Raw genomic sequence first — 23,550 nt, 5'->3', positions numbered from 1 at the left:
ATTATTTATTCAGATTTCAGAGGATGAATAAATCCCAATTTTGAAAAAAAAAATGGACCTTTATGACTGGTTTTGTGGTCCAGGGTCACAAATAAGGTCTGAGATGTAAAATGGAGCCAGACCTTGCAAGGCTTTAAATACTAAAGTCAAAACCTTGTAATCAATTCTGAATTTAACTGGTAGCCAATGCAAATGGGATAAAATAGGGGTGATATGCTCACTCTTTTTCTTCCCCATTAAGAAGCGAGCTGCAGCATTTTGAACTAGTTGCAAGTGAAAAAACTGGGGAAACATGAAAGGGTTGGCACCAGCATATAAAGCATTGCAATAATCAAGCCTTGTTGAAATGAAAGCATGAATGTCTGTCTCTAGATCACTAAAAGATGGAAAAGATTTCAGTTTCTGGAAACCCCTAAGCTGAAGAGTTTATTTGATTGTCGAATTTTAACTCAGAATCAAAAACAACACCCAGGTTCTTTATATGAGTGAGGATATTTGCTTGCAGAGGTCCTAAACAGAGGACAGGCCTCTGTATTCTCTCTGCATTTGTATCTTTATATCCAGACTTTAGAACCAGACTGAAAAACATATGTACATACTTAAAACGTTGAATTTTCTTCACAACACATGCAAAAGCCATTGACATTGACAATGATGTCAAACCTAACCCAACATGTAATGTCAATTAAAGTCATCCTGTCCAGACAATACTATGTATGCAGTGCCTTGCTAAAGTAAACAAACCCTCTTTTTTCACATTTTAGTATGTTGCAAACTCATGCCAAAGCACTACATTTTTTTCATACCAATCTACACCTCTTAACCCATAATGATAAAGCAAAAAACAGATTTGAGATTACTTTGCAAATGTATTAAAAAGAAGAGAGAAAAAACAAAACTGAAACATCACATTGCTATGACACTTACATTTTTTTGAGAATTTACGTTGCATCCCATTTCTCTCATCTTTGAGATGTTTCTACACTTTGACCAGAGTCCATCTACTGCAAATTCAGATGATTAGACATAAAAGGCACACACCTGTCTATACAAGGTCTAAAAGCAGAAAATGCAGAAGAGAGCAAAAACCAAGTCTAAGGAGCTGCCCTGCAGAGCTCAGAGACAGAGGCACAGATCGGGGGAAGGCCACAAAAACCTACTGCATTAAAGTTTTTCAAGAGCAGACTGGCCTTCATATCTTCTAAATGCATGAGGTTTGGAACAACCAATAAATCTTCAAGGAGCTGCATGGCCTCCCGGTGACCAAGAACTCAGGTGGAGGTGCAGAGATCATGTGTGGAGATGAGAGAAACTCGCAGAAGGACAGCCATCCCTGCATCATTCCACCGGCCTGGGCTAAATGACAGAGCGGCCAGATAGAAGTGAGGACACATGAAAGGCCACTTGGGATTTGCAAAAAAGCACCAAAAGGACTTTCAAACTGTGAGAAACAAGATTCTCTGGTCTAAAGAACCACATTTCCCAAAGCGTCATGCCTGGAGGAAACCAGACAACCACCTGCACAACCCCAGCGCTGAAGCAGGCCCTGGTCATGGTAGAAGAAATGCTGAACACAGCGAAATACAGAAATAACCTTAATGAAAACATGGTCCAGAGCACTCTGGATCTCAAACTAAATACACAGTAAACGTAATGTAAGTAGCTTAGTGTCGACTCTTTGAATGTTCTTGAGTGGCCCAGCTAGAGCACAAACTTGAACCCAATCAAACATCTTTGTAGAGATCTGAAAAAAAATCTGTCCACCAAATGTCCCCACTCAACTTGACAGAGCTTGAGAGGATCTGCAGGGAATAATGAAAACCTCCTAATCTAGGTGTGCAAAGCTTGTCGTATTATAGACGCAAAAGACTGTAATTGCTGCTGAAGGTGCTTCAGCTAAGTACTGAGTTAAGGGTCTGAATACTTATGCAATGTGATATTTCTGTCCCCCACCCCCCAAATCTACACTGTAAAAAATTATTGTGATTTTAATGGTAAAAAACTGTCAAAATGCTACAGTATAAACCTGTTAAACGGTTAAAAGTGTCCCCCTACTATATACGGTGAAAAACTGTAATATACATTTCATGTAATTTTATGGTAAAATATAATTTTTGGAAGTGAAAAAGAATGCTTAATTTACAGTAAAAAAAAAAGAAAAAAAAAAGTAAATTGACATTCCCAGAATTATCTGCGTCACATTTTAAATTTGATGTTTTTTCTTTGAAATAACTATGTTTCTTCTTACCAGTTATGTTTAGTAGGTTTGTATGTTACATCTAATGTTGTTAAATTAATGTTTGTGGCATATTTCAGTTTCATGTGTCACCATGATGGTGTTTAGTGTTTGTGTGAATGACACTGTTCACCTTCTATATATATATATACACTAGTATTGGTCTTCTCAGCTTGTGGAAAAGCTGCTAGTGGTAAGCTTTGGTTCATCATGTGACTTTCTCATCACCACCTGATTTTGATGGTTATCAGTGTATTACAAAGGTACAAAACAGATTTCAGATCTTCAACAGGTTGGTATATTGACATTATATCAGTCAATGAAATACACTTGTTTAATTGTAACTTTTTAACCCTAAAATGTTGCTACCATATTTTTTTGCGGTAAAATTCTGGCAACCACAGCAGCCATTTTTGTATCGTACACTTTACAGATTTTTTAATTTTAATTTTAATTTATTTTAAATTTTTTTTACAGTGTATCTATTTGCAAAGTTCTCTCAAACCTGAGATTTGCGTTTGTTATTATGGCCTATGGAGTGCAGAATACAGTGGAAAAATAATTTGAATCATTGTAGCATAAGCATGTAATATAACAACATCTGAAAAAATCACTATATATAAAATGCATTTATGTCAGATGAATATGAAAAATTGATGCAGCGAAAGAAAGAAAAAGTCTCGTGGGACACTCACAGCTCTCGATCTCCAGCGTGCAGTTCTGCTCATCAAGCGGGTATCTGCGCAAGTCCATCATGCAGGCGGCAGTGGTCGTAATCCTGAGCACACAGAGCGTTTAACTGTTAGTCAACATAAGCGACTATTTCTCTAGCATTCTGTTCATTATAAATTTGTGTCCATGCCAGAGTAATTTATTTCCAACATACAATACTCTTTCACATTCCTTTGTCTTTATTCTTCATAATTTATTAATATAATGTATTTTCAAGGCAAAGTGTATGAAAGGATTTTTAATTTGTATAACCGCTTTCCTGAACACTTTCCCCATCGCCCCACAAACAGGCCTTGCCCTAATCTCACACCAATGTATATGAATAATACATAATTAACATATATGGAAACACTTTAGTATAGGAGCCAATTCTCACTATGAACTAGTTGCTTATTAGCATGCCTATTACTAACATAATGGCTGCTTATTAGTAGTTTTAAAGCACATATTCTGCAAGACCATAATCTACATCCATAATCCTACCCAAAACCTAAATTTAACAACTACCTTACTAACTATTAATAAGCAGCAAATTAGGAGTTTACTGAGGCAACAGTCCTATATGACTTGTTAATAGTGAGAACTAGACCTTAAAATAAAGTTTGACCCAATATATAAACAAGTTTCATCAGTTATGTAAGAAAAAAATAAACATATTTCAAGATAAAAACTTCTATAACTTTGTTTTATTTTACTTTTTAAACATTCACTTCAACAATAATCTGCCAAGTGTCTTCTTTAATATAATTTAGTACCACAAAACCTAAAACCCCTAAAAAATATAATAAAATAACCACCACGCAAACAACAACAGAGGATAAAAATGTGCATGTTTCTGCACAAGATAACTTCATTATGACTGCAAAATTTCAATGATGCAATTGAAATTAGGTGCATTAGCACAAGTAAGGGTTTTAAAAGCTTAAAGATAAATAGTCACATGTAAATGTTAACTCTTCACTAACAGCTTTACAGACCCAGTCCGTTACAGATGGATAAAATCAACCATATGTCACATATTCCCGAGTAAACATGATGTTCTATGAGGGAAAAATTGCTGTTGATCTCCAAAATGTATGGGTTCACTGGCACTTGCTGCTGCTACAAAACAGAGATTGCCATTTTTAGAGTGCTAAGATGTGCTTTATTTATATCTGTGTAAAGAATGAAAGTTAATATAACCATCTCACTACACTTTCTTTTGAATCTGTGACTGCAATGTCAAGTCTAAAAAGCTTTTAGTGAATTGAATAGTCGCTGTTTTCCTCTTCAAAACAGAAAGCATGTGAAATGAGCAGTAAAGAGTGTTTGAACTCAGAGAAGGCGTTTGCGGTGCTGCAAACATTCACTGCAGTGAACGGTGCAAGATAAATACTCTTGAGCGAAAATCTGTGCCCTAGTTTCAAGTCGTACCAGAATCACCTTGCCTCCGTGTCATAGCTGTGTCGTAGCAAGTAAGTGAGAATACCAAAAAAAAAGAGGGCAAGCAAAAGGGGTATTAATATCCTCTTTGATGTATGTTACAGTATATTATATTGGTAATAGTGCAGGTGCTCCTTGCAGACTTACAGTAGCTTCAGATTCTACTACAGAGTTTGTATATTGCTTAACAAGCTTAACAAGGTTTCATAAAAAATGCTGATGAATCTGAGAAAAATAGAGCAGAATGGGCCAGATTATGGTACAGGCTTTCTAAACAAATTGTTAAAGGGGTAATATGATGCGATTTTCCTTTCTCTTTGGAGTGTTACAAACTGTTCATGCATAGATAAGATCCCTGAAGTTGCAAAGACTAAAGTCTCAAAAGCAAAGATATATTCTTTATAAAAGTTAAGACTCTGCCATGTCCCCTTAAAACAGCTCATTTAAACATTTGAATTTTTTTTTGAAGATTTGCAAAACATCGCCCAAATGTATACGCAAAGAAAGAAGGCATAACTATTATTCTGGCTGTAGTATTGTTGCTGCCGCCGGACCCATGCCGTGGAGACGCTGTGTTTCGTTGTGAAAGGGAAAGTACTTTGTTTGGGCTTCCAAAAGAGGACACAACTAGAAATCAGTGGTTAAGTTGTATTTACAATACTGTTCCAGAATAGTCAAACCCAAATATTAGTGTGTGTGCATTTTACACAGGACTATTTCCTGAACCTGGGAGAGTAGCCTACAATGCTGGCTTGCTCAAAGGCTGTTTCTATAAAGTGCGGCAATTCCAGCTTTACAAGGACAGTCTGACGCTTCTGACTCTCAGCCTGTAAGTATGTTTCTGCTACTGACTATTCAAATGCGAGTTTTGAGCAGTGTAGAGTAGTGCTTGTTGTTTATCGTTTCTCCAATCACAAATACAGACATGGTAATGTTTACGTGGCGCGATGCAACGCAACGCTTAAAAAGACAGTATGGGTCATTATAATCAGTAATTATGTCCCCACTGGATGCAACAAATGCCTCAATTATTATGGATTTTATTGTTTTTGTGTCATCGCGCCAGGACACGGCATCACAATACGGTTAGGGGGGTAACATTTCCGTCTCACGCTTGAGGTAGTTGGCCAATCACTAAGCACTGGATAGCTGGCCAATCAGAGCACACCTCGCTTCTCAGGACAATGAGCTTTGTAAAAATCGGCGTGTTTCAGAAAGGTGAGGATTAGAGGAGCAACAATAATGTACAGTTTATGGAAAATAATGTATTTTTTAAGCTTAAACCGCTTAAACACATTGCATTACACCAAATTAGGGCTGGGCGATATGGCAAAAAAAATTATCACAATAAATTCATATCAGTCGACATCGATAATTATCACAATAAATGTCAAATCTTTATTTCTTTCAAGTTTAAAGCCAGAATTAACAAAATATATATCTAAAATATATATCTAAATAGAAAAATGAATTTCTTAGTTTCTGCATGTTCTAATGAGTGATATTATTTCAAATCAAGAAACAGGTTTGGGTTGCCTGATAATATTAATAATAATATACCTTTTTTGTTTCTTAGAAATGCACATTTGGTAGTAGCTTGAGTTAGGATGCAGAGGCAAATTTTTGTTCATTTTTAAAATCAGTAACATCTGTAAAAATTGTACCAACCTCAGTTTTATATGGTTAAATTTATTCTGATAATTTGTTTTTTAAATTAATTTTATGATGTCCATACATTTAAATCATGATAAACACAATTAAATCCACACATATATCACCTCAATACATGGTAATAATATAACTATATGGTTTTTAGGTAGCCTATTTGTATGAAAAACAACAGTCTAAAAACATTGTGTATAAATGCACACATGCTATAGCTTAATCGCAAATACATACACTATAATTATACACCATTACTCCTGTAATAAAATTCAATGTGAATATCCCACATTTCTGTCATAACACTATGGTGCAGTGAGTGTTACTACAGTAAATCCACGGTAAACGATGGGGATGTGTAGTTTGAAAAGCCTTCTGACTGTCTCGTTGCACACAGTGTTTCTCCTGTTTGGCTCTAAACTAGTTTAAATCACGGAGTCATTTGTGTTCATAGCTGAACTCAAGCTCTTCACACTGGATCTCACAGCGCTGTTTAGTGCTCGCGTGACCAAGTGCTCAAGTGAGCTCGCGCCGCGTGGCAGTTTGAACTTTGATTCGAGCGGATAAACGGTCCGTGTGGCGCACTTCAAATGAGGCGCGCTGTTTCATTCCGCTTGGCGCATAAACATTATATCGAACATTTATCGAACTCTTCATATCATTTTATCGAGGAAAGTTATATCGCGATAATTATCGTTATCGAATTATCGCCCAGCCCTACAGTAATTGTAATAATCCAGTGAGATTGTTGTCCTCCACACAGAGATCTGATCTGATCATCATCCAGTCTGTCTGGAATGACATGAAGAAACAGAACAAACTGAGACAGACTAAATCCAGAAGAACTGTGGCAACGTCTCTTAAAACACATTTTTAGCTGCTGAAAATATTAGCGTTCTAGTCATTTTGGCCACCAATTTAGGTAATTCAAAGTGACCATAGGAAGAAAGAGATTTTGCAAAACACCTTTCTTCTGAGTTACAAAGGCTCCTGGTGTCTGCTTATTAATATTGAAAAGCTATTAGGTTTTTAATAAAGCCTGTGCTGGCTTTGGTTGGTGAGATAATTAACATTACATTCATTTTGGAAAGGAAACAGCAATGAGAGACAGCTAGCCTTGTCTAGGGCTGCACTCTTTCACCTTTCAAAGTTATAACCTGCCAAAATCGCTCAAGCAGAATAAGGGCCCTGGGTGTGTTAGACGACTGGCAAGCCTCAGCGAGAACAAAGAGGAAAAAGAATGATATGAATTCCTCAGGGAGAGCTTGTTCAGATTGCTAAATGTGTTAGCAGGGCTGGCAGCTGTTGTTAAGATAGCAAATGGTGTTGGTGAGAAAGTTTCAAGGTAAGAGTGCGATAGAGACTACTTAGACAATTTGACATATAAGTGAAGACTTTTCTCCATCATCAGAGTAAGTGCTCCACCTAAAATAAAGTGCCTCAAAACATACAGAGCTGACTCGGTACTGTTTACCTGAATGACGATTTTAGCCAAAATTAAGAAGCTTGTAAAAGCACCAATTCTGTTAGTAACTGGTGAAAGGATATGGTGATAACAGGAATAATAGGGGACCCATATGGTCCTCTGTGGTTTGCGGCTGGTTGAATTTCTTGGTCATATGACTGGGATGGCAGATCTTTTGACTGGCTTGCTATTTCAAAGCATTTATGCATGGTGTATTACTACATAATGCAGGGGCGCGGGAAGGTGTTTTATGTAGGGGGTGCTGTGGGGGGGTTAATTCATTTCTGCATATAAATATTACGCCAAATAGAAACAGAAAATCGTGCTAAAGCCTATGCACTTTCATGAGATCGTGTTAGACATCAATTAGCTATTTTACAAATGGGAATAGGCTACAATGAATTCATAACAATGTTTTACATTCAAGCTACATTCAAGCTTAAAAACCCTTAAAATGTATAGTGAAAAGTTCTTTAAAAGCATCTGGAATGCAATAATGTAATTTTAAAACTGTTTTTAAAGCATTTGCTGCATGGATTAAAAATATAGGCCAATAAATAATTTGAAAATTGCGTCAAATCCTTTAAATTTCAAGGACAAATATTACATACTTTTTTTTATTATTGGATACAATTATAAAATAAAACGCAAATTATAAACGGGCCTGTTTTAGGCTTTCCCTTATTTTTATATTTTAGATGGTCATTTAAAACGACTCGCCATCTCCTCATTGGACGTGCAGAGAGAAATGTATGCATCTTAACGGATTACATAGGCTATTGAAGAGTTTTTGCTTTGCTTTTCATTATTTCGTTTTAAAGTAGTAATTTAAAGCTTTCTATAGATATCATATCTGAGAGCCAGTTTCGAGTTGCCGAGTTTCGGTTCAACATTGAAGCGCTCTTGTTCAAGACCGGCAGAAAGCGCATTCTCTGTTTTCCTATTTTATAAAAGCACAATGTTGATATTGTGAATGCACACAAATAAAAGTAGACCCTTTACAGTTCCAAATGATATATTACTCTTACCTTCATGAGCAAAAATCACACGGCGTATTTTAAGTTGTTTTTACTGTCAGAAAAAAAAATACAAGTGACCACGCTGGAGCCTCCATGTCCTAAACTGTTGGATATGCGTCTAACAGCGCACATTTATAGAGGTTAAACATTTAAACGAATACTGTGATATGCTTGAACTGTTTTATAGGCCTATCTATTGATTTTCTAGCAACCCTTCATTTTTTGGCCTCTGGATCTTTTCTATGTACTGTGGATTCTTATGCTGCCATCATGTTCTCCACATTGTTTCTGACTGAAGATAAGAATTCAGGTGTTTACATACCTGTATATTGTGATTAAAATTTGTGAACGCTATGTAGTTAAATGCAGTTAGGGTTACTCCAATTATGAAGGATTAAATTGCATAGTTTAGTTTGATTGTTGTAATAGTTTGATTAAAGTATTATTTCCAAAATCCCATTATAATCGCATTATAAAAGTGCATGCAAATATAGTGACGCATGTTTTACATCCAGATTACCTTCATACTACACACATTCATTTTATACGGAGCATATTTTTAACAAGTCTCTTGCTTATTTAAAAAGTACCTAGTGTTTGATTTCAGATGCAGCCATAATATAACATTTAACACAATAACATTTGCTACACAGTTAAATAATGAAGCTTATTGAGACTAATCTGTTCAACTATGTAATCAATTGATTGAAACAGCATATTTTGGCTGAATAGTCCAGATATGCAGGAAGACTCCACTGACTGTGTCCAGGATATCAGAAAATGATTCTTTATCACCATAGTGCATAGAAAATGAACACCAAAGCGAATAGAAAATTCGGAAAACAGCTGTTTGAAAATGTAAATACTGTTTTACCTTCTTCATTCTCTATGACAAGCGGGTGTAAGAAATGAACAGCAGATACGGTGGAAGAAAGTAGTTACACTAGAACTTTTGGGGTATTTAAAATGGTATTCTGTGGAACGTACAAATGCAATATGACATGAGCAGGAGATTGATATGGCTCTGTACCGACATGACTGTGAGCTGTGCTGATATAGAGCCATATCACACTCCTGCTCGTGTGATATTGCTCATATATGGAGGGAAAGTTCAGAAGAGTACAAGATTGAGTAGTGGTATAAGCACAAAAGATTAGAGATAAAGAAAACATATACGCCACATTTAAAGTAAAGGAAGCTAACAAGATGGCTGTGTCCTTAGCTCAAGTGTACAGAAGCTCTCAAGGTGAAGAAACACCAGGCACACCAGATGCCTGGCAAAAAAAACTAAAAAAAATACAATAAATAAATGAATATATATATATATATATATAGTAAATGTTAAACAGACAGTCTATTAAAATTCTAATGACTGTGAGTTGATATGTAATAGCAGTTATTCATATGTTTAAAGTAGACTATCAAAAAAGTGTTACCTACAATATCACTAAATCAGTGCATTGCAGGAGACTGCTGCACTGCAGAATATAAATGACCTGTAATGTGACATAAACATTGTGAATGACAAAGCTTGAAGCAGCAGATGGTTTTCAAACCACCAAATCTATTCTATATTTCAGAGGAAACGTCATTTCAGCTGATCTATGATGTTGTTTGATAATTATGGCGAACTGGAAACTCTTACAGAAGTATGATTGCATAAATGTACTAAGACCAGGGCAAGTTTTCACAAAGATAGTTCTACATGTTGATTTTAAACATCTAGTTCAAAACTTTGAAGGTTGCAAAGGTGGAATGAAATGAGCATTAGATTCAGAAAGTGTTTAGAAAAAATGTATACAGAAATAAAAGGCTTCCTTTGCTACTGAATTAATGCAGTCTTTAATGAGACTTTAATTGTCACTGCATCGTTCTGATAAAAACATAGAACTTTTTTTTTTTTTTTATGAAACCCCTCTTAGACAACAAAGCCATCTGTTTTACTGCAGGGCCACAACAATTCCAAAGTCAAACAATCTTTAATTACCAGTGCAGATTATATATAATGGCATACCGACTGTCTAGTAAACAAGGCAGTAAGTAAATTATTCTGACTTCTTGCTGGTGTGCCCAAGCTTACTTCAGAAGCTTATTATCATAAGCATTATTATTATTATTATTATTATACATTTTGTCATAAATTATGCATTTGACCTCAAGTAATAGAAAAGCAGCAAACTCAATGAACTTGAGCAGAAACTTTCAGTACTGTTAATGCAGACTTATGAGGCACTTGGTAACTGATCATATAATTTGAAAGATGCATTTCTTTACTTCAGCAAGATAGTTCAACTAATGTAGGGCTAATTATACTATAATTAGTTATACATAAAGAGCATATCTAAATCTAATTAGGAGATGCTCTCATGCATATTCATATAATCAAGCATGAGTGCATATAATAGCTCTTACATGTAAAGAGTGTCAGTGAAGTCAAAGGCTCTCGCTCGCTTTATGAAGGGACAGCACTCATGTCAGTGTTACTCCACTCATTTAACCAGTGATTAAAAAGTTGTGCTTAAACTCACATCTCCCTCTCAAATCAAAATTTCAATAGTGCAAATGCCAGTAAAATTTCATGATTCTTGAAACCAATTTAAGTTCTCCAAACACTATATGCTATTGCACAGAATTTTTATTTTTATTTTTTATATTGAAAGTTTAATACTAACAGCCTTCAATTATTTCTCAATTAAATAAACACTGTTGTTCACCAATAATTGACAAAGAGGTGTATATTTTTACTGCAAGTCTTAATGTGTCGATCTGACAAATACTTTTGTTTACAAATCAATTTATTAACTGCATTATGGTGAAGTGTATCTGTATGTGAACATTCAAAAACAGATACCTGTCAGTTAGACTGCTTGTGAGTGCCAAACACTGGATCTACAGTATGTCAATTGTAATAACTTTAGAACTATTGTATATATTGTTTTCGAGTATATTGCTTCAATAGCAGAAACTAGTATAATTTGTCCCTTTTAAAATACTTGAGCGAAAACATTGCGTCTCTTTGTCTGTTAGAGAGTAAAAAGGCGCGTTTCTCTTTTGGGGAGAAACGCGAGGTCGCGGGAAGGTCACTTTCGTGGAGATCTGGTGTTTTGCTTAGTTCGGACGTTGGCTGTAAAACCGTCTTCCCTGCAGATAACATCATTGAATTACTGCGTTAATGGTCAGGGAATCAGGGAGGGTTTGTGCCGGAGTGACAAGGTCTTTGCCCTGTTCGACTTTATTTATAGTAAACCGATCACGAACATTGACGGTGCTGTTCTTTAAAGATATCCAGATGCTCTTCTCAAATATATTCTGGGTTTTTAGAGTTCTCCTGAGATAAGGAGGTTCAGGGCAAGAGATCGGCCGGCCAGTCACATGCTGGGAGTGGGGCTTTGATTCCTGATCAGGAATGTGTCGCCTTGAAATTAGGTTTGTGTGTGTGTCAGGCCGAGTCTGTTACACAGCTACTAGTACACTTAAGTACAATCTTGATACACTTTATTTTAAGTAGCTTGTTATCTCTGTGTACTTATATTTATAATTATGTTGTAAAAAGTCTGCAACACATATGTAACAATTTTTGGTTGCATAAGTAGCTGTGTAACAGACTCAGTCTGATACATGTGTGTAACATTAGCTGTCCATTACATCTTCATAATTACAAACTGTATTTACAGGCTATTCCATAACATTTTGTTTCATGTAAGTACAACAACTACTGCTAATTACTTAATTAGGTAATTACTCTGTATTATGGGCACCTTAAAATAAAGTGTTACTTTATTATTATTTAAAAGATACATTTTTGCACATTAGTGCCTTAAATGTACATATTATTACCTAAGCGGTACATATTAGAACCTTTTAAAAGGGTAACTATGGTAACAAAAAAGTAACAATTGCTGTACAATTGTTTTGTATGTTATCTTTTAAAATGACATACTTTTATAACATAAATAATATACTTATACTTTTATACCCCTAAACCTTTCCCTACCCACATTTCAACCTCATCAGCAGCGAATGCAAATCTGGCAAGAGTTTTTTTTTTTTTTTTTTTTCAGAGTATGTATGTAAACAGTAAGAACATTATATAAAAAACTTAGTTTTAAAATGTAAGTGCATCATAACTGAGGACATCTAACGTAAAATGGGACAAAAAAGTTACTAATTACAAGTTTCTCAACCCAGTTCCTAGAGACACACCTACACTTTATAAAATCAAACCGTTTCTAATCAAACACACCTGATTCAACTCATTAGCTCATTAGAAAGAGAGACAACAAGACCTGACATAAGTCAGATAAGGGAAACACTGATATAGAGGTATACTTAAGAGTTTAACCTAAAATTCTTAAATCATAATAATAATGATAAATGTTAGCATCGCACTATTCTGTTAAACTATCTTTCTGCTAACCGCAAGACTGGATTCTCACAAGCCCAAGGTGATGGCGCTTCTGACCCCCAATGTCACGCAGCAAATTGCCAGCTTTTTTTTTTTTTTTCTGCTGATGTCTCTGACTTCTCTTTCAAGATGAAGGTGGTGTTGAGGAACAGGGGCAAACCCCCAGGCACTGTTAGATGGCTTGACTCTGGGAGAAGTGCAGCAGTGATGTGAAGCTCAGGTGTGCATTGTGATTCACTTCTGTGCTTGTAGCTTCAGGGCTTAAGTCAGAGCATCTTTCAGACATCTGCCTCTCTGCTCTGCATTTACACTGTTATTTAGTCAATAATGCATGCTAATTTACTGTATGGATGAATCTCATAAAACTAGTCAAAATAAAACGTATCAATTATTACCATCAGATGAAAAAGAAGAAACGAGAATAGTCTTTACAAACCATTAAGATTTGCATTTTGGTATTATTTTCATGAAATATGCAGATGCAGTTTGTATTACTATAATTATATAAAAAAAGCATTCTCATTTCTGTAAAGAGAAAAACAAATCTATTCAGTATATTATTTAAGTCATAAAATATTTAGGCCTACTCAGGTCTAATGGTACTTTTTGAACTGCCCTTAATTGGCGTTAATAACAAACACAATTATTTTATTACTGTATCTAATGAGAATCACTCATTAAGAAGAACAATTAACATTACAAATGAACTCAAAAGTAAAATGTCGTGATATGTGATGGTTTAAAAATGCTTCAAGTTGATTGTCATAAGAATGACTGTAATCATTTGTAAATTTGTTAATGTTCAGTTTAATGAAGAACGAAAATATAACAAAACTGTAAAACATAGCATCTAAATGAGAACAACCTGTGAATTTATTATGATTTTCTAAATAAATTTGGAAGGCTTTGACTGCTAGGGTTTTCTCGCATTTAAAAAAAAGAAGAAGAAAAAAAACTTGCATACTGTACATACTGGGAGGATTACTTTTAAAATATAATCCAATACAGAATGCATGCGGTAAAATGTGATCTGTTATGTTTTACTTTTGTATTCCTTAAATCATCCTTAGAATTTGCAAGCCAGTAAGTGAATTTCTTAAAATTATTCATACAAACAGCACAACACAAAAGCCTGTAACTTTCTCAAAACCCTAAGTTCATCTCTGAAAAGTAAGTATTTGTGTCAATAAACATAAAAGTGCCATCAGAAAGACAAGCCCTTGTGTCGTAGTTCACAATAAGATTATAATGCTTATAATGTTCTATAACAGTATGTCCTGATATTATATGGCTTCTGTATGGCACATATCAGTTTCAAAAGTACAAGTTTGCACATTACTATATGTGGGATATTGATTGCAAGTAACTGGACAGGATTTTCAGTTACAGTTTTACTAGGAGTCAGACAAACGGTCACAACTCTGTATAGGCACATGTGTGTGTGTTTGTGTGTGTGTGTGTGTGTGTGTGTGTGAGTGTTTGTTACAGTATGCATGTGTTTAAAATATATTTACTGTAAAATGTAAAATGCAGTACGGTGCATATTATTGAAATGCATACCTAAATGGTTGAATGATTCGGCCGTCATTTTTGACCTGCATGCCTTGGCTATTTTAAGGTCATGACTGTGAACATGGGCCAAAGTAGGGATCAGAAACGTGCCTACATCCTTAGTCTCTTCTACTTCTTGCTCTGTTCTGCCAGCTGAAGGTTCATGAGATGCAATTTTTAGAAAACTGGTAAGCAAAAGTTTTCCCTTCATTAGTGAAATTCAAGATTCACCAGCACAATTCATCAACTCAGGACAAATTTTAAAAAACAAAAAAACAAAAAGCTAGCAATTTGCATTAAAATGCATTGCAAAATATATGATTTGTAGCTGTATAAACAATTCTAAAGACTTAAACATTTCTATTAAATATACTTTAATCATTTAAAAATATCAGAGGCATTGACAGTCTGTTGTCTTGTGAATACTGGATCCAACTTTCATCCCTAAAAGCATTTCTCACTGTTTATGTTCAGGTGTGTAAATAGAGACGTCTCACTATTCCTCCATAAAATTCCCAACAGGAAATTCCTCAGGAAGTTATATCCTCCTGTCACTCATAACAGCACCTTTAACACATATCATAAAAGAGTGTTCACTCACAGCGCACATCACTTCTGATTGTATTTTGTACAATACCTGTTGTTTTTAAACACATAACGCTGTTATATTATGTGTTAATGACATAGTTTAGAGTGAATTACATCAAGTTTAGCAGTAAGAGAGAAAATGTGACAGGTCTTAGAGCGAATGACAGGTTACACAAAACCTGAGAGGATATTCTTCAAATATGTAAATCTGAGAACAACAAAGAGAATAATGAGCTGAACTCCTTTGATCGGACTGCACAGTTTAGTGACAGATGAGATTGCTTTGGACAGTAGAGCTCTCTAATAAACGAGGAGCGAAATGGCCCCAGCAATAATACGCCAGATTTTAATAACCAATGAATCATGTTCTTAAACAATTGGCTAATTGCTCTTTGCTCCAGAGAAAGGAGATGAGAGGTTATGTAATGCCAACTTCCAGTGCACAGCCAACAAACCATGTGCTGAAAGATCCTGAAATCCAGCTGAGAAATGAGAGAGAGAGTGGAGCTCTGAAATGATCCAACTTCTTTCCACAGGCAGCTTTATTAAGCTGGATCGTTACTGGAGTAGGTAATCGTTTGGAGGAAGGCAGTAGTTCAATAAATCCCAACCAGTTTCTCATTAACAGTAATATTTTCATGTCAAGAGTAAATCTGTAGGTCAGAGTCGATTGTACTTCTTACCTCCGAAGAGTTCGTAGTAATTGCTTATCTATCTATCTATCTATCTATCTATCTATCTATCTATCTATCTATCTATCTATCTATCTATCTATCTATCTATCTATCTATCTATCTATCTATCTATCTATCTATACGGACAAAAGTATTTGGGACAGCTGACTAGTACACCAGGAAGAACAGGGACTTTGAGATATTGAGAGTAGGATTTTTTTTTTTACTAAAAAATCAGCGTGTATCCCTAAAGAAAAGCTGAAACATGTAACATGCAAACTTGTATTACCTAAAAAGTAGAAAGTAAACAAAAACAAACTATAATAAATTAAATATATATTTGACTTTTTCCAGCATTTTTCCCCTAGATCTAAAGCCTTATTTGGTTCAGAGTAGTATTATCTGGTTATTTAAATTTGTGTTTTAATTATGCTATAAAACCTTAGTAACTGTAGGGATTCTCTGAGAAATCGAAACATATTAGAATAGGAATTTTTGTGATGGTGGTACTGTATTTTCCACAACTCTTCCCTTAATTTATTTTGACCACAATATCATAAGCAAAGCTAACTTTCACTTCACGTTGCTCGGTTCACATGGGCATCTATGCCAACTTTTAAGCACTACTGGCTTCCTATCTGACTTAAAAAGATAATTAAATCAATAACAAGCTTCTCATCATGGACTGTCCAGAAAAGTCACTGTAGTAGCCATGTCAGATATAATCCTCATCTTAATTAAGTTCTTCTTTTAATTAAATACATTGTCATTGTATCACATATACAGTATAAGTCTTGTCGATTTCAATCAGTTTGATGTTGTGTACATCTAGGGAACATGGCTGTTCCTAATTGTAAAGTAAAGCAAAGTAAAAGTAATAATAATTAAATAAAATTATATATATATATAGTATTATTATTAGGTGATGGATAGATGCTTTTGAGTTGTTACCTGAGCCCATAAAGCACAGTGCCATCTGGATGGAGACGGATCATTCTGTTCTTCACTGTTACACCATGTACAAAAGACTTCTTGTCGTTTAGGAAGTATGTGTCCGGCACCCACAGCTGATCGGCTACCCGGTTATCCAGCGTCAAGTTAAGAGGAATCTCAGAATACGACAGACGTTTGTCTCGCCAGGCTTGCTGGAAATACATAGTCAATGTGTAGTCCTGAAAAATAAACCATACAAAGAAAGATTAATGGGTTATAAATATAATAATGTCAAAGAAAGAGGAAAGATAGAAGAAGGAAGGAGGCATTTTCGGGTATATTTTAAAATCTTTTGGGGATGAGTATTGCATGACTGGCTTTAAAATTTGATGATGTATAACTTTAAAAGCACAACAGTTCACATCAGGTTAAAAATGAGTGTTAAGGAGCTGAGATCTATAAGAAAAACCCAGGAGAAGAGTACAGGTATAATGACAGAGGAGAGCACACTGATCAAAACAGCATTAATCATTTCAATCACACTTTGAGGACAGAGTTCACCCAACACAAATGCCCTCATGTCATTAAAAAGCTGCATGCTGCTAATTTTGGACTGTCAAATAACTATTTGACAAAGTATTTGTATATATTTGTATGATAAAGTATATATTTGTATGATAAAGTATAAAGTATTTCAAACACAAAGCATGAATCTACAAACGCACATGAGAGAGATCCAGGCAGGTGACAGTATATGAGAGATGTACAACACATTTTACAACACATGTTTGTAACTCAGTGTTTTGGGGCTATTTATTTCAAACTTTGATACAATGTGCCCACATTTTTCAGCTACAAATTAAAGTTGTGCTGAAATACTAAAATGTGAAATGCTATGCCAACAGATAATAAGTTGTGACAGTAGGTGACGTGAAATGTAACATTATTAGAAAACATATGCATCAGTTTTATATTATATTTGCATTTATTTTGTGAAACAAACAACCTTGTCATTTTTTAAAGAACCAACCCCCATCAAGCTCACTCATTTCCCACTTTCATGTTAAACATTATTTCAAAGGTAAAAACAGTAAAATATAGTATTGTAAAACAGCAAACAAGTAACATATAAGTTGTGAATGATATAATTCGACAGTGTTATGACACACAAGAACTGCTGGTTTATGTGAGTTAATGGTCACCACAAATTTATTTACAGTTTTTAATACAATTTAAAATACAATATATAGAGCACCCTGTCCCATCAGCACATGCTCCAGCATCTCTGTAAAAACCCTGTTCATAACAAGCTGTACTCCCACTTATACTTCCACTTTCCAAACCATGCCTCCATTTCTCATCAGGAGCAATAGACAGACCTCTCAGCTTGATAGAAATGTTAGGATTGGAATTATATATTCAGTACTTCCCGGGGTGTTCAAGCAAGGCATATGTCTTTGATAAAGAAAAGAAAGGGAATATATACTAAGGAAGATCATTTGTAAATGTCTTCATAGTTCCAGAACAAATATTATTAAAAAGTGCAGCTACTCAAATGAAAAAAAAAAAAAAAAACGGCAAACTGAATGCTATCCTTAATATTCCCAAAGGTGTAAACACTGAGTATTCCAGGCCCCATCAAAATATTTAGAGTGGTCCACTCATCTGTCAATCTAATTCCAGCTTAACCAACAGCGATAAATTCAGATTCGGTAACAGAAGCTATAATTCAAATACTTGCCAAAATACACATTGACAGACAACGGTGTAAAAAAGGGTAAACAATGACAGTGATTTTACAAGGTTTGATGGAATTTTTGGATTTCATTGAAAGTGCCAAACTTGCAGAGTTGCTTCTTGACAGGTAAGCTGAACTCAAGTGTTTGCCACACATTAACTCTTTACTATCAAGCCTCAGATAAAATAAGAAATATATTGTAAGGATAAGAATAATTGTAAGGGTGTCATGTGTAAGTGGCATTTGCAAAGTTTGTTTGAATATATGCTTTGATTTTTAAAACTGCTTACTTCACATTTAAAGGAAATTAAATAATTACATATATACACTGACCAAAATTATAAACGCAACACTTGTTTTTGCCCCCATTTTTCATGAGCTGAACTCAAAGATCTAAGACTTTTTCTATGTATACAAAAGATCTATTTCTCTCAAATATTGTTCACAAATCTGTCTAAATCTGTGTTAGTGAGCACTTCTCCTTTGCCAAGATAATCCATCCACCTCATAGGTGTGGCATATCAAGATGCTGATTAGACAGCATGATTATTGCACAGGTGTGCCTTAGGCTGGCCACAATAAAAGGCCACTCTAAAATGTGCAGTTTTACTGTATTGAGGGGGTCCGGGGGGGTTTGAAACATGAGGTGATGGTCGTGGATAAACGGCACAATGATGGGCCTCAGGATCTCATTACGATATCTCTGTGCATTCAAAATGCCATCAATAAAATGCACCTGTGTTCGTTGTCCATAACATACGCCTGTCCATACCATAACCCCACATCAGCAAACCGCTCACCCACACGACGCCATACACGCTGTCTGCCATCTGCCCTGTACAGTGAAAACCGGGATTCATCCGTGAAGAGAACACCTCTCCAAAGTACCAGACGCCATCGAATGTGAGCATTTGCCCACTCAAGTCAGTTACGACAACGGGCTGCAGTCAGGTCGAGACACCGATGAGGACGACGAGCATGCAGATGAGCTTCCCTGAGACGGTTTCTGACAGTTTGTGCAGAATTTCTTTGGTTATGCAAACCGATTGTTGCAGCAGCTGTCCTGATGGCTGGTCTCAGGCGATCTTGGAGGTGAAGATCCTGGGCTGGTGTGGTTACACGTGGTCTGCGGTTGTGAGGCCGGTTGAATGTACTGCCAAATTCTGTGAAACGAATTTGGAGACGGCTTATGGTAGAGAAATGAACATTCAATTCATGGGCAACAGCTCTGGTGGACATTCCTGCAGTCAGCATGCCAATTGCACGCTGCCTCAAAACTTGCGACATCTGTGGCATTGTGCTATGTGATAAAACTGCATATTTTAGAGTGAACTTTTATTGTGGCCAGCCTAAGGCACACCTGTGCAATGATCATGCTGTCTAATTAGCATCTTGATATGCCACACCTGTGAGGTGGATGAATTATCTCGGCAAAGGAGAAGTGCTCACTAACACAGATTTAGACAGATTTGTGAACAATATTTGAGAGAAATAGGCCTTTGGTGTACATAGAAAAAGTCTTAGATCTTTGAGTTCAACTCATGAAAAATGGGGGCAAAAACAAAAGTGTTGCGTTTATAATTTTATTCAGTATAGATAAAGCAATCCTATAATTATTTGGAACCAGTTAAAAAACTAACAGGACAACATAATGAAGACAGGAAAATTTAGGGAAATAAAGGGAAAGTCATTCAACAATCCAGCTGAAGTAGCAGAAATTTTTAATCCTCATTTTATTGACTCTGTCCATTACACGTTGCTTTTTGGCTGTCCAGTTACAACAGTGAAGCCCGTTTTTACTATAAGACCTGTTAGTGATTTGGATGTTATGAGAACAATTAGATCTCTTAAACCGGTAACACTTTAGAATAAGGTTCCATTTATTAACATTAGTTAATGTATTAACTAACATGAACAAACAATGAACAATGCATTTATTACACTATTTATTAAACTTTGTTAATGTTAATGAAAATACAGTTGTTCATTGTTCACTCATGTTAGTTCACACTACAATAACTAATGTTAACAAACACAACTTGTGAATTTAATAATGCATCAGTAAATGCTGAAATTAACATTAACTAAGATTAATAAATGCTGTAGAAGTATTGTTCATTCTTAGTTCATGTTTACTAATGTTGTTAACTAATGTTAATAAATGGAACCTTATTCTAAAGTGTTACCCTTAAACCATCTAGAGCAAAAGACAAATATGGTATAGATGTTATTATGCTCAAAGAGTCTAGCTCGACACTAATCAAACCTATTATTGGAATTATTAACCTTTCAGTTTCTCTTGGTAAATGTCCAAGTGTTTGGAAGTCGGCTGTTGTTGTTCCAATATTTAAAGATGGAGATCCCTTTTTTATTGACAAGTATAGGCCAATCAGTATATTACCCACCGTTTCTAAGGTTATGGAGAAACTAGTTGCAGAGCAAATTAGTCATCACTTGAGTAATAGATCCTTTTCCTTGCATCAAATGCAGTTTGGTTTTAGAGCAAAGTATTCAACAGAGACGGCAAATCGTTTTTTTTATAGCAAATATTAAAACTCTTTTAGACAAAGGTGGTGTAGTTGGAGTCGTGTTCCTTGATCTGAAGAAAGCCTTTGGCACTCTTAATCATAGAATTATTATGTCTAAGTTATCTAGTTTCAATTTCTCTTTGCATTCACTCAATTGGATAGAATCATATCTGTCAGGTCGACTTCAGTGTGTTAGAGTACAAAATCACCAATCAACTGATATAGGTACTTCTAATGGTGTTCCTCAAGGATCTATTTTGGGTCCACTGTTCTTTGCTCTATATATAAATGATCTTCATTTGGCATGTCCTGGCATTAATATACAAATGTATGCGGATGATACTGTAATCTATTTACATGGTAATTGCTTCACACAAGTTGCAAATGATCTTACGATTTCCATGGTTAATGTGTCGACATGGCTAAAAGAGAATTGCTTGCAACTAAATGTTTCCAAAACAGTATGTATGTTTTTTTATAAGTCAAATAGTTTTACTAAAGAGCCGGCTGTTTATGTGTCAGGGCTGAGGCTGCAGGTAGTGTCCCAATATAAATACCTTGGAATACTGACTGATTCTAAACTTACATTTAAAGCTCAGGTTAAAAAGGTTTGTAAGCAGGTTAAATTCAATCTCTATAATTTTAGGTTTATACGAGTTTATATGTCATCTGAGGTAGCTAAGATGTATATGCATTCTATGGTTATTCCTCACATGACTTACTGTTTAACGACTTAGAGTTTAATGACTCTTCTTGACAAGAAACCAGTATATTTTCATCGTTGTTCAATATTGAAAAAGTATAATTTGCTGAGTTGGGAAAACATGCTTAAGTATGCAAATGCATGCTTGATGTATAAGATCGTTCATGGTTTAACGCTTCCCCCTCTTAATCAGTTAGTCAATGTTAGAAGAACTGTTTATCGTTCTACAAGAGGTGCGTTGAGAGGAGACTGTATTATACCACTTAGACGGAGTAAGTTTAGTCAGTCTGCATTTTCTGTTAAAGCTGCACGAGAATGGAACACTATTCCAACAACCATAAGAGATCTAGATACATATAAGATATTCAGGGTTCAATTAAAGAAATGGTAAATTAGGACTCAATTATGTAAACATTAGAATTATATATTGGTGGCTGTCCTTTTTTCTTTTTTTTTATTGTGTTTATGTATTTGCTTGTATTATTACATTCTATTGATTGTTTTATTAATGTATTGTTTTATGGATTGTGCTATGTAATTGTTAAATGTTAAATTGTCAGTTGTTATGTATTCGAATCACATCTTTTTAGGGTGACTTGTAACATCTGTCCAGGGACTACAGATGAAAAAATGGTACATTTACAGAAATGTTTTATTAATGTACAATGTCCCTGTTAACTAAACAAATAAATAAAAAATAAAATAAATAAAAGTATTCACGCTCTGCTTCAGTGAACAGAAAATCCAACCTTACATGTGTTTATGTTTCAGGAACCCTAATGATTTTCATTGAAATTGTTTTAATTAGTTCCCATGACCTTATCAAAACGCAGCAGGCAAATATTATTTGTTTTATCATAAAATAGACATGTACAGTTAAGTACATATAGTGTATATATATTTCAATTTGGGGTTCATAAACCAAAGTTTAAAAGTCAGTTAGTATAAATAATGCAGTTTAGAGCCTCCAATTAAATGAGAGGAATTCACTCTAATAATTTACAGTGTAACAATTTACACTTCCTTGTCATAATTATAGTGGATAGCTATACATGTACATTTTTTGCTGCTGTAAAACAAATCTCCCATTTTAGAAAATTGTGTATCCGCTCACTAAACTTAGATAGACATAATGTAGGCTCAAATAAAGTCTCAAAAAGTTGCTTAACTCTTTGTCATTAAAACAGATTGTGAAAAATCTGTCTGCAGCACAGGGTGTTAAATGTCAGTCCAATGCACCTCAGAGGTGATGATGAAATTTTTCTGTTTACATGCTGAGAAACCCAATCTCAGTGTTGCTCTCTTGCTGTAAACATCATTATGAAATGCCATGCAACACCAGGCAGGCTTTCATGGTTTTCTCTTACCGTCCTTCAAGGAAGTTCTGGAAAGTTTAGAAAGAAATTGAGTCTCTGAGATTTAGTGAGTTCGTTTTGTATGATCAGCAAGGCTTCTTAAGGTTATAAGCTTCTCATCATAATTCTTTTATCAGGGCAGGTATTGGGATACTGGAGGGAGCCGTCTCCTATCAGGAAGCCTGCAATCCATTTACTCCGGATAGGATAGCTCGTAGCCTGCATGGGTAAGCTCTATATATCCGGTGTGCCATCAGAAACACTACAGCAAGGCAGCAAACAACGTAAAAATAGCCGTCACATTGCTATCCTACATTTTCTCCATGGAGGTGGCTGTCAAACGCTTGGAGATAATGAGCATCATGGTGTACAGTAAGCCAGTGTGGGTGGGGAGGGTTGCTGTTTCTGACACCACAATGCAATTGCAGATCGTCTTTATTGTTTGTTAAAGGAACTGTTCAAAAACTGACCTATAATAATTAAACTAACAGCCAGAGCTGGGGAGAAGCTGATTTCATAGAATCTCAATTCTGGTAACT

The 23,550-nt window shown here is 35.3% G+C and overlaps 1 protein-coding gene across 1 annotated transcript in view; it reads right to left on the bottom strand.

Moving 5' to 3' along the window:
* Positions 1–16,920, bottom strand: part of LOC306855686 (gamma-aminobutyric acid receptor subunit beta-2-like) — a gene marked incomplete at its 3' end in the record, with an annotated part of 45,661 nt that extends 28,741 nt beyond the window's left edge. Inside the window, exons 1-2 of the mRNA XM_079394491.1 lie at positions 16,706–16,920; positions 2,932–3,014 (exon numbers count right to left, since the gene is read on the bottom strand). Of these exons, the coding sequence (XP_079250617.1) occupies positions 2,932–3,014; positions 16,706–16,911 (289 nt within the window). The 5' untranslated portion in view covers positions 16,912–16,920. The remainder of the gene's footprint in view (positions 1–2,931; positions 3,015–16,705) is intronic.
* Positions 16,921–23,550: the final 6,630 nt, after the last annotated feature.

The sequence above is a fragment of the Barbus barbus genome (genome assembly GCF_936440315.1).
Source record: "Barbus barbus genome assembly, chromosome: 36".
Classification (NCBI taxonomy): domain Eukaryota; kingdom Metazoa; phylum Chordata; class Actinopteri; order Cypriniformes; family Cyprinidae; genus Barbus; species Barbus barbus.
This window is presented reverse-complemented; position numbering and strand designations above follow the sequence as displayed.